General features: G+C 25.9%; 3 protein-coding genes across 4 annotated transcripts in view; 2 read left to right on the top strand and 1 right to left on the bottom strand.

Moving 5' to 3' along the window:
- Window positions 1-288: 288 nt before the first annotated feature.
- Window positions 289-2,538, bottom strand: LOC551741. Its single transcript, XM_026445178.1, has 9 exons — window positions 2,442-2,538; window positions 2,194-2,282; window positions 1,910-2,050; window positions 1,607-1,749; window positions 1,302-1,453; window positions 1,015-1,193; window positions 787-924; window positions 630-713; window positions 289-456 (listed from the first exon to the last, which is right to left on the bottom strand). The coding sequence occupies exons 1-9, from the start codon at window positions 2,536-2,538 to the stop codon at window positions 289-291; spliced, it is 1,191 nt and encodes a 396-aa protein (XP_026300963.1).
- Window positions 2,539-2,850: 312 nt separating this feature from the next.
- LOC551846 (membralin) overlaps window positions 2,851-13,235 on the top strand; it is a 78,871-nt gene continuing 68,486 nt past the window's right edge. For both annotated transcript variants that reach the window (XM_006562304.3, XM_624231.6), the window contains exons 1-8: window positions 2,851-3,047; window positions 3,793-4,225; window positions 4,290-4,525; window positions 4,613-4,838; window positions 4,988-5,108; window positions 5,198-5,432; window positions 5,520-5,610; window positions 9,301-9,358. In XM_006562304.3, coding sequence (XP_006562367.1) covers window positions 3,959-4,225; window positions 4,290-4,525; window positions 4,613-4,838; window positions 4,988-5,108; window positions 5,198-5,432; window positions 5,520-5,610; window positions 9,301-9,358 — 1,234 coding nt within the window. In that variant the 5' untranslated portion in view covers window positions 2,851-3,047; window positions 3,793-3,958. The remainder of the gene's footprint in view (window positions 3,048-3,792; window positions 4,226-4,289; window positions 4,526-4,612; window positions 4,839-4,987; window positions 5,109-5,197; window positions 5,433-5,519; window positions 5,611-9,300; window positions 9,359-13,235) is intronic.
- LOC102656882 (cytochrome P450 9e2-like) lies at window positions 10,169-11,905 on the top strand. The gene has a single exon (XM_006562302.3). It carries the CDS (start codon window positions 10,175-10,177, stop codon window positions 11,720-11,722), a length of 1,548 nt encoding a protein of 515 aa, XP_006562365.2. The 5' UTR covers window positions 10,169-10,174; the 3' UTR covers window positions 11,723-11,905.

Raw genomic sequence — 13,235 nt, 5'->3', positions numbered from 1 at the left:
TACGAATACAAAACGAAGATGAAACGAAGATAGAATAATAAAATTCTAAAAAAATTCTCTCTCTTTAACAAATTAAATTATTTTGAATGATATATGATTTTAGATTTTACATGTACATATAACTTGAAAACGAAGCTTTAGTTTTTAAATATATAGAATATTTTATATAAATTAAATTATATTTATATTTATAATATCTCAGTTTGAATAACTTAGGAAATTAAGGAAAAATAACTGGATTTTAAATAATTACCTCGTAATTTTATCAATTTTATTATCAATATCATATCATCTTAGAGAATTAAACTTAAAGAATTCTTTTATAGATGAACCAATAGATATAAAAAATTCACTAATAGATTTAAGAGTTGATGATTCTTGTTTATAATTTGCATGAATAGAAGATAAACATGATATACTGGGTTCTTTAAGATGTATATCTTTATCTGTAATTTTCTGCAAATAAATTGCATTAATTTTTTAATTTATATTTTCTATAATTATAATATAAAAATATTAATAATTATAATTAAGAATATGAAACTTACATAATTAATATTTTCTTTATAAGATGAAATACATTTAGAATCACTATCATTTTTAAATTTTTTAAATTTTTTTAAAAGTACCAAACAACTATTATTTGATTGTATATCTGGATCTGCTTCATTGTCCTTTTTCAAATACATAATTTGTGAATGATCTAAGTTAATCTATAAATATATATTTTAAAATTTATTAGAATAAAAATAACAAATTTTTTAATTGATAAAAAATTATATGCACCTCAGTTTCTATGTTTGATCTTTTTCTTTTACCAGCAACTATAGGTATATTTTCAGATGGAAATAAATTAAGGTTGTTATGCCTTAATGGTTTTCTTGAACTGCTATCTTTTCTTAATGTTTGTCTACATTCTGCATACTAAAATAAAAAAAAGATAAAAAAAATACAGATTAGTTTTTAAATTTAATAAATATTTAAATAAAAGAAATTTTTGTTTTTTAATAGTACCTTCTTTATGGAACTTTGTATCGCTTCTATCCATAAATTACTATCATTTTTCTCAGAATATAATAAGAGTGTCTCATTTAAACAAATAACACGAAATAATCCACCACTCAAAACTGATTCAATTTTACATTTATTTAATGGTAAAACACAACACACGGTCAAAGAATTTTCTGGATCACCTTTACAATATAATAAAATGTCATTCAAAAGAACAAAATATCTTTTATACACAGAACTTCCACGTCTCGAAACTCTCATTAATGATCCTTGTTTAATCAATTTTCTACCAGGTTTTACCAAATTAATTGGGTTCATAATACATTTTTGAAGTTTTAGTAATTTTTGTGTTTCTTCATATTGTTCAATAAAGGTATTTATATGTCTTGCAGCTTTTTCAACTTCTACTAAACATACTATGAAAACAATCAATTTATTATATCTATTGATATCTATTTTAATTGATATGATATGATAATTGAAATAATATTATTATATATAACATTAAAAAATATTTTGTTACAAGCATCTTACAATTATTTTAAAATTACCTTGTAAAAGATTATATTCTTTATGTTTATTAGATGTATGTTGCAAGACTTCTCTCAAGAGTAGTTTATATCTAGGTACCCTTTGTATTGGTGTAATTAATAATGAAGGTAATTTCCTGCCAACTTCTGGTCTTGTTTCTTGTTTATTAATAAAATTCTTGAACTCATTGTCATTTTCTTGTTTATTCTAAAAAAAATTTATCTAAATAAAAATATCTTTTAACATAAAATACCTTTTAATAAATTAATAATATAATAATATATACCTGTAATAATAATAAAATTTGTTCATAATCATAAGCATAAATAGAATATAACTTAAAAAATGGAGCAAGTTTGTGAAATGCATCTGCAATATTTTGTGGATCTTCTTTTAGTTCTTGTATTAATTCTCCACTAACATTATATAATGTTTTTATGTTTTCAGATAATGTTGAAAGTAAATTATGATTTAATAATTTTTTTTCAAACATAGGTTGTATAAAATACTGAAAAAAATATATATATTCATATGTTTCATTTTATCATTTATATTATAATATTTTTAAATAGTATACAATTTTTAATAAAATTTTTTTGAATGACATTTTAAATTTTGGAAAATATATTACTAAATATCCATAGAAAATACCTCCATTAAGATTTCTAATTGCCGTAAATATGTAACTTCTGTCGTTAAAATTTCCTGAATAGCTTGGAATCTTAAATTTTTTTCTTTTTCTTCAAACTGTTTTTGATTATTTTCATTTAAACTGTTCAGAACTGAAAATTTTATATTATATAATTATTTGATAAAAAATAAAATATTAATTGTAAATATCTATATAAATTAATATTTTAAATTTTAATATAATTTATTAAATTATTAATTACATGCACCTTTCATACGACTACGCATACTTAAAATATTTCTATCGTTTATAATTTTCTTCAATTCACAACTAAGAGGAGTTTGTGGTGATCTTGGAGAATTCATATTTATGTTATAATATGTGTTTTTTAATCAAATTATTGAATAATGTATTATATTTTTATATTTAATATTATTATTATATTAATTTCATACTTTTTTATAAAATTAATTCTCAAATTATAATTATAATCCTAAAAATTAAATATTAAATTTCACGAAATAATTCTGATCATTTAAATATTTTATTTAAATTCAAAATATCAACAAATTTTGTTACTGTTTGAACTGTTTTACTGGTTGATCAACAAAGTTCCAGTAAAAGTCAGATGATAATAAGAACTAGTGATTTTTTAAAATTTATGTTGGTTATACTGTAATATTTGAGGACTACTATATACAAGTTGTCGAATATCAAAACATATGATGATGAAGTGACAATTTCACGAGAATCAAGTTGTTAATACTTGCAAGCTGTATTCTTATAAATCTATTATTATCTGTAGTGACACGCAGAGGACCGATAAAACATTAGAAATATAACGTTATAGTACGATATTCAACATTAAAAAAAGGTACGATATAGTTGATTTGTACCTCAAAAATTTACAAATTCGTATACCAGCTGTGAAATGTCACGTCCGGTGAATAATAATTAATTTAAAAAAATATATATTTATAAAAAATATATTTAGTAATATTATTTAAATTTACTTACAATATATATTTGCTGTTTTTTTTGAATTATTTAATTACATAACAAAATATATAATTGATACATTTATTTATTTTTTTAATTAAGAAAAGCTTAATTATAATTTAAGATAAAAATGAAAACAATTACACTCTGCGTATAAATTATATTAATTATTTGTAGGTATTATTATTTATTTGTATAATATATGATGTAATTGTTAAATAGGTTATGATACATGCAATGCTATAGGTTATGTTCTGCATTAATTGTAGTTGAAATTATTAATAATAAATTTAATATGCAAAATTTATAATATACAAATTCAAAATTGTATTTTAATATAATTTTCTTATAATAAATATAAAAATAGTAATTATATTTAATTAATACATAATAATAATAAAAAAACTTCTAATTATACATTATAAATTTCCACAGTTTTAACTACAGTTTTAACTATGGAAATAAAACAAGTTTTTAATATTATATTCTATTTATTCTAATTATGTTTAGATATTTTAATTTAAAATTTATTATATTTATAAAATATATAAAAAAAATAAAAATATAATGATAAAAATATAAGAATATATAATAATATGTGATAATCTAATCTTTTTCAGGATATTTATTTCAAATCTTATAGAATATTTCATTCATTTTGATTTGGAAATGTATATATACAACATGTATAAATATTTTTTAAAAAATTTCATACATGGAAGTTGTATGAGTAGAAACTATTAGCTGTTACATCATCTTAAAAACAAATATTATATAATATTTAAAATGCCACAAGTGGATGGTGCTACAATACCAATAACGAATAATCAGAACAGTGCAACTGTACATAATAATCATAATACAAGTAGTTCAACTCGATCAGCCTTAAATAATAACAATATGAATACTGCTAGAAATAATAATAACCAAAATCCACTAGTTAATGTAAGGGATAGGTTGTTTCATGCAATATTTATTAAGGCTGCATTAACTTATGCAAGAACATTTCCACGACCTGTCAGAAGATTTATAGAATTTATAGTTTTATTGAAGGTAATTATATTTTAAAAATAATTAGAATATTATATATAAATTAATTTAATATTGTATATTTTAGGCTATAGCAGCATTTTTTGTTTTGGCTTATATTCATATAGTATTTTCACGAGCACCAACTAATTGTTTAGAACACATAAGAGATGATTGGCCACGTGATGGTATATTAAGAGTTGAAATACTTAAAAATGGAGGAGAAGATTATAGTATAGAAAAGAGTTATGCAAAGGAGGAAAAGTTACGACAAGAAAAAGTTGATGATTTAACTAGTGCTTTAGGAATATTAACTAGAGATGGGTAAGGGAAGATATAATTTATAATAAATTTTAACATTTCTTTTCAGCATTAAATATTAATTATTTTTACATATTTATTTTATATTAGATTTATCAATATTGAACCATCAGCTGTTGATGAAGAACGTGATACTACTAATGCATTGAATGAAGAAAATCATGACAGTTTAACATTGTCTGAAAAAGAAATAGTTATTCGAAGTGCCACTATTTCTGGTGAAACACAAGATCCAAATTTAAGTATTACTAATACAACAACAAGTCCTTCATTACCTACTAAACTTTGGAATGAAATGAATGTAGACAGTAAAGAAGTAAATATAAATAATTAAAACATATTTTATATTATTATTATTGTATATATTATTTTTATATTATACATATTTTTATTTATATATAAATGTAATATTAATTATATTATATGGAATATATTATATTAAATTACATTGAAAATATATTCCAGATATCAGATAAAAAACTACCCCTAACAAATACACAGAATAGTACTATAGGTCAGGATAATAAGTCTAATAAAGAAGATGTTATTCGACCTTTAAAGGATTCAAATTCTGAAGTTAGGGCAGGTATAAGCTATATTGTATCTTTTAAAAAATTTAAAAATAACAATAATAAGCGTTTAATAATTATCTTTTAAATAAATAATTTTTTTCAGGTGATGGTTATATTGTAGAATATTCATTAGAATATGGTTTCTTGAGATTATCGCCTGTAGCACGGCAAAGATTAAATATTCCTGTAAAAATCGTTACTTTAGATCCTGTTAACGATAAATGTTTTGGTGATGATTTTTCAAGATTAATACTTGATGAACTCTTAGGATATGATGATTTATTAATGGCAAGCATTAAAACATTGGCAGAGCATGAAGATAATCAAGGCTTTTTACGGTAAATAAATCTATTTATCTATTGTTATCGTTCATATTATTTGCACTTATATATTATAAATTTATTTTATTTTATTTTATTTTATAGAAATGTGGTAACAGGAGAACATTATCGATTTGTAAACATGTGGATGGCTAGAACTACATATCTTGCTGCATTTTTTATCATGTTAGTTTTTGTAAGTATATATACTTTAATAACTAATAGTTTAATACAATTTATATATGAATTTCAGTTATCAATAATATTTTAGAAGTATGAATGACAAAATTAAAATTAAAATTTCTTTTTTTTTTTATATAGGATCGAATATTAATTATTTTATGAAACAAAGTAATTATTAATTTTTTATTTATTTAAATACCAAGATATATAACTTAATAATTTAGAAATTCAATAATTTTTTTAAATTAAATTTTTTTTTCTATTATTTATGTTATAAAAAATTATATTATTTATATTATTGAATTATAATTACATATTTTTATATGTATATCATAATATCATATTATAACGATAATTATAGTTTTAAAATGATATAAATTAGATTTATATTATTCAAGATATAAATTAGATTTAGTTTCATATATTATATGTTTTCAATTCATATGTATTCTTTCTGTTAAGGGATTGCTATCACACATATTCATATAGTATGTAAAAGGATATGGCAATCAATTCAAAGTAACCATGCACTGAGGTAACTCGCGTATATAACTCTCCAATCTCTTGTATCTTCACATTTTGTGATCCCTTTGGAATTGAATAGTTGGATATAAATCAACTTTATTAGATGTCTCATATTCCTTATAGAAATCCCAAGTTGGTCATTTTGTATCAAATTATTCTCAAATGCATGTTTTATTACAACTAATAAGAGATAATAATTATTAGAAATTTGGATTTAAATCAGTAATGATTATTACTATTATAAATAATTATTTAATTGATAAATGTTAAAAATATTAATTTTGAAATCTATAATATTATAATTATAAGTTTAAAATGACAAAATTTATAATCAATTTTTTTTTAAATGCTATTTAAAACAGTTTTCATTAAAAGATAACGTAACTTGTATTTTGTAATTGAATAAGTGATTTGCGTCAATGTTTCATTGGTAGTTGCATTTCAATATAAACAGTACGCATGTCTGATGGATTGTGAAATTTCGGGGTATTCCCCGGGTGTTAGGAAGTGATTGGATCATATACGGACCAACGAATAGCTCTACTCGTGTTTAATGGGTTTACGCCGAACGAACAAATGAGTAATATTGCATACTACTAACCGCGATTCAAATGCAATGCATTGTGAGGGATCTCTACATCTAGTTCATATCTAGGTATAGTGAAAAGCCAATTATTTTATGCATGAATAATTTTAATAGGAGAAAAATTCAAATATGAAACGGAAAAATATTTATTTATTATTCATTAAAATAATTTTTATATTTATATGAATGAATATTATATATATATATAATTGGACATTTTATTTAATTTTTTTTTCAATTGATTTTTTTTTATTTCATAATTAATCTTAGTATTGTTATTGAATAAATATTACTTTGTAATGATTTTAAATTTATAAATTTTCAAAAGAAAGCATTAGGAATTAATCATGTAATTAATCTAATGTTATTAAAATTACAATTGTGATATTTTATGATTATGATTCGATTCTTTTTCTTTTTTTTTCTGTATAATATAATTTTTATAATTATAATTTAATTAAAACAACAATTTATTTGAAAATTTATTATATGTTGAATGAAATATTGAAACTATTGTTTTTTTTTATATTTTAATATTTCATATGAAGTATTAAAAATGTTTGAAATGAGAAATGAATCTCGTGTTATAACACGTGAATGTTACTTCAGTGCTTGGGATACTATTTGGGATTACCTTTGGTCAAGCCACAGTACAGTCACGTGTACAGAACTGTCGCACATCTATATATTATCCCATATTTCCTCTGTCATATGCACATGACATTCTATGGATATCTTATATACGATTTATTTAAAAATATTTTCTTTGTTTTTCTTTATTTGATCGTGCATTTTTTTTCTTGTTTTAATAGAAAACTATTATTAGTTCCTTATTAAATTCATCAAAATTTTTTTATTTTTATATATTTTTATTGTTTTCAGTGTTACAATAAGGTTATCTTTTTAAAAACAATTTGATAAAAATATAATATATTGAAAAAAAGATCAGAATATTTGGAAATAATTAAATTTATTTTTATTTTCATAAAAATAACAATAAAAAAATAAATATAATTCGATTAATTCAGAATTAAATTGAATAAATTTTAATAATATAACTAATACAAAAATGCATAAGCTAAATATATTATTGTACTGTACTATACAATTGAGAATTTAATAAAGAGTACATATGAAAATACTAAAATGTACGATCAACAATTTAACTAACAAATGAAATATTTTATTTAATATCAGAATTTTTAATATTATATAATAACACAAGTATTTAATTAGATATTTTATTTTAGATTTTTATTATAATAATTATAAAGATATAAATTCGACTTTTGACTTCAGTAGTCATATACTTTGGTAGTACTAACGTATAACTGCATTTTTAAAATTAGTGTTAATAAATTCAGTTAAGTGTTAAAAATTGTTATTTATGAATTCAAACTTTATTTTGTTTAAACCAACAGTGTTGTGAATAAAATATATAGTGAATTTATAATGAATTGTTTCTTAAATAATATTTTTAAACTGATATTCATCTCAATATGACGAACAGAAGATGTCCTATAAAAATGCATATATGTACGTATATTTATTTAAAAATTTTTTGACATTATATTATTTATATTATATCAATTAATATTAGATTATTTTAACAATTTGATCTACTTTAAAATTAAAGATAAAATTTAATGAAATTGTGAATCATTTTTATTAAGAAATTTATTAAAATAGGCAAAATTTTTAAACATCAAAAAGTATGGTTATCTTTTTCAAGGTTGAACTGTCTTTTCGCGTTTCTATTCACATAATTTATATCGAAATATCGAAATATACAATTCTAAAAGATTGAAACATTATATTTCGAGAAATATTAAAATATTAAAAAGAAATGTATAATATGATATTAATAATTTTATAAAATAATAATCATTTTCAAAATAGAAGATGATTAAAATATATTAATTTATAAAATAATTTTACATGAAATCAATCTTTTTTCAGAAACTCGAGATTCTCTTTCTTTTTTTTTTTTATCTATCTTTCTCTTATAAATAACATTGTTGACGCATCTGCAAAGTACGATTAAACGTTTCCGTTATCAAGGTTGCTCATAGTAAATAGTGAATTATCTCGGGGGTGTCAGGTGCTAGTTCAATCTGAACCATTCGCAATTCAATTGCACTATTCGTTCTCAACCTGGTAACCGAGTGCGACTGTCGATTTGCAATTCGTTTCGTATCCTATCTTCATTGCAATTTTCTTTTACGCAATAATAAATATTATCGCTTTGATATATATTAATCACATAAAATGTTTCACATAAAAAAAGAAAAAAAATTTATTGAAATTGTATGTTCATTATACAATCGTAATTACTATTATTATAATTAATTGATAATATATTATTGTTATTATTCCGAATAAAAAATAAAATATATTTACATTTAGATTGTAGAAATTGAAGAAAATTTAATCATATAATATGACATTATTTTTTCTTCTTCTTTCTAAATTATTTAGATATAAATATTCTAAATATTCAGATATAAATACGTGTATGAGATTGAAAAAATGTAACATACAATCATATAATTTTTTATTTAATTGATTTTTTATATTTTCTTCTTATTTCAGACTATCTCCATTTCAATGTTACTACGGTACTCGCACCACCAGATTTTTGTCTTCATTGGTAAGTGACTATATTTATAATCGTACTACATAAAAATTGATTGTGCTTGTTTTTATAATGTCGTTTGTTTTCTATTATAAATGATTATATATATATATATATATATATATATATATATATATATATATAAATTTTGATAGATTTATAAAAATTTATATATAAATTTTATTTATATTCAGGTTTTTACGTTACAAAGAAACTTTTGAATTTGAATATTTTTAAATTTTAGATTATTTCAGACTATTTATTTATGACAAAATTATTATAATTCATTTAGTAATGTAAATATAATTTTTTTTTTTTACAAAATTACATAATATAATTTTTATAAAAGATATGCATGCAACTATAAAAAAAATATTGAATTGTATTATTTTCGATTTATATCTACTAAATCGTTCGTACGATACATTTAATAATCAAATAATTAATAACAAAAAAACTTTGTTTAAAGTTACATATTATTTTTTTTCCAACGATTAATCTTCGATTCGATCTATGATACGAAAAGAGGCAAATGCCCTCTATATCTGATAATTCCATAACACATGACAGAATTAATTGATTTCCGTATCTGTAGCCTTTATAAAATTCAAGCTGATATTGTTTCTAAAAATCATTTATCTGTAAAAGGAAATCTTATAATGCACGTTATCTGAAAATCTGAGGTCAACACCCTCTTATATTATCGGAATAGTTCTCCTGCAAAATTTTTGCTCTCCCTCCTTGCCCATTTCCATTATATAGGAGAATTTGTTACCATTCACGACATTCTTTGATGAGTTGAACAGTCGTTTCTAACGTGTCTTCGCAACAATGGAAGTATCGCATTTGACTACTTTCGAGTTACTCCTTCTTACTTTAATCTTCATCATCTTGGCCAAGCTTGTTTCAATACTTTACACGCAGTTCACTTATTGGAAGAGGAACAAAGTTCCTTACATACGGTCAACTCCTTTATTTGGAACCGCTTGGAGAGTGTTCTTTCGTCTCGTTAGTTTCCCCAATTACTGCAAATATATTTACAATTATTATCCGGATGCGAGATACGTCGGGGTGATGGATTTCGCAACGCCGACCGTGATCGTGCGTGATCCAAAACTGATCAAAGAGATAGCCGTGAAGAATTTCGACAATTTCCCGGATCATCGAAGCTTCGTCACCGAGGAGATGGATCCCGTGTTCGGGAAGAACGTGTTCTCCTTGAAAGGGGACAGATGGAGGGAGATGAGGAACACGCTGAGCCCCTCGTTCACTGCCAACAAGATGAGATTCATGTTCGATCTTGTGTCCAAGTGTTCCCACGATTTTGTCTCCTGTTTGCACGATCGTTTGGAATCTTCCTCCTCCGAGATCGAGGGGAAGAACTTGTTCACCAGATACTCGAACGACGTGATCGCCACGGTTGCCTTCGGCATATCCGTCAACTCGATCGAACATCCGGACAACGAGTTTTACAGGAGAGGTATCGATGTATCCACGTTCTCGGGCACGTTTCGTTTCATAAAGTTCATGCTGTTCCGTTTGAACCCCCGTCTGACGAGGATGGCAGGTTTCACGTTCCTGTCCCGCGCCACGTCCAAGTTCTTCTGGAGAGTGATCTCCGAGACGGTGACCGCGAGGAAGAGACGCGGCATCGTTAGACCTGACATGATACACCTCCTGATGCAGGCGACCGATTCCAAGAAGAAATCCATCCATCAGACGATGACCATCGATGACATCGTGGCGCAGGCGTTCATCTTCTTCCTGGCCGGCTTCGACACCACTTCCACCCTGATGTGTTACGTGGTCCACGAGCTGGCCCTGCACCAGGACGTTCAACGGAGGCTGCGCGAGGAAGTGGACCGCGTGTTGGACGACGGGACGGAAATCTCTTACGAGGACACGTTGGGGATGGAATACTTGGAGATGGTGATATCCGAGACTCTTAGGATGCATCCACCGACGCTGTTGATCGACAGACAGTGCGCCAAGGAGTTCCATTTGCCTCCAGCGGGCCCTGGTTACGAGAGTGTTACGATACATCCCGGCGAAAATATTTGGTTCCCCGTTCTCGCGATTCATCGCGATCCCGCTCATTTCCCCGACCCGGATAAATTCGATCCTGAACGATTCAATCGTGAGAACAGGAATGGCATAGATCCTTACACGTACATACCTTTCGGGGTTGGACCCAGAAAGTGCATTGGCAATCGTTTCGCGTTGATGGAAACCAAACTTTTGATCATTCGTCTATTGCGAAAATTCGTTATAAAGCCTTGCGAGAGAACGATGGATCCTATTGTGTATAAGAAGGGTAACTTCACATTGATGCCTAAAGACGGGTTTTGGGTCACTTTTGAAAAGAGAAACGATCATTAAACTTATTTTCTTTTACATTATTTATAACGTATCGAGCCACGCTTGTTGGAATAGAAGGATAATTCGATAGATTGGTTGTAAATTTTTGGTAAAGTTTAATTTGAATTCTAAGTTTCAATTTTTTGAAATTAAAAATCGGGGGAAGAGGGGGAAGGATTGTATATAAATTATAATATGTTGATGAAAAAGTAAGATGAATTAATTATATATTTAATCATATACGTTGTTATTAATAAATTAAAGGGAGAAGATTCGTTCTTTTCAAAATGTTATTAAATCTTCTACAACGTTTCACCAACTAATCGATCTGAAAGATATTGCATACGTTATCTTTTAGAAATCTTATCACGTTTCATAATATTCTACTATTTTTCTACTATAAATAATTGCAACGATAATAAATTTTTAAATCACCATCGTAATCTTTAATCAATAAAACTTTTTCTTCGTCAGATTATTTCCTGTCGGCAAACAAATATACTCTCTATATCTACACTTTTGATTAATCTTTCCTTTTAATTAAAAAAAAAAAAAAAAAAAATTATTATGAAATTATCATGCAAATTGATATTTGCATCACGATGCACTTTCACTCGAAATCCTTACAGAAACATCGAAATAACCGAGATATTCGGGACACGATCCCATCGCATTAATAAAACGGAAATTAAATCGATGGTTCGGCCATCGAAAAGAAAGGGGGGGAAAAAAAAAAAAAGAAAGAGTTCGTTGTACGCTCGTCCCATTTTTTCCCTTAAAATTACTCTCGCATACCCAATGGCGTATCACGAGAGAAGAGGAGCAACGTGATAATGACACCATTCCCTCTACCGCAACGATAAACTCTGCACACATTGCTCGGCTCATATTTATAACCTTGTAGCTCACGCACGATAGTCATTTGCGGTTGAGAGTGCAATGGAGATTCTATCGACCTCGTCAGTGTTTACTATAACGGTGATCGCTTTGATCACCGTGATCTTATCGAACTTCTTCCCAGCCGACACGCGTATAGGAAGAACAATAATAACGTGGCTCGCATCAGATTCGTTCCGATATTCGGCCCATTTTGCAAATTCTTCATCCTGAAAAAATCCAGTTGGTCCAGTTCTTGCACAATCATCATCCAAACGCGAGATATTGTTGGATTTCACTTTGAATCCGTCGATTAATCAGGGAGATAGCTTCGATCGTTTCATAGATCGATCTTCGACGAGGAACATATTTTCTTTTTGAGGAGCGAAAGGAAGAAAGAGATGAGGAATACTCTCTCCCTCCTTCACGATGAATGAGATCGATGTTCGAAATTGCTCTCAAGTTTGTGGATCATTTGCATTAATATATCCTCGATGGACACAAAGAAAGATTTTGAGTTCAGCAACGACATGATCGTTCATCTATCAAATACTTTTGGAATCGGTATGAATTCGATGGAAGACAACGAGCCAATTTCCGTTGATGCGATTCCGTGTCCACGATTAATGAGATTATTAGGAGTGATTCCTAAAATCGA

The sequence above is a fragment of the Apis mellifera genome, linkage group LG14 (genome assembly GCF_003254395.2).
Source record: "Apis mellifera strain DH4 linkage group LG14, Amel_HAv3.1, whole genome shotgun sequence".
Lineage (NCBI taxonomy): Eukaryota > Metazoa > Arthropoda > Insecta > Hymenoptera > Apidae > Apis > Apis mellifera.
This window is presented reverse-complemented; position numbering and strand designations above follow the sequence as displayed.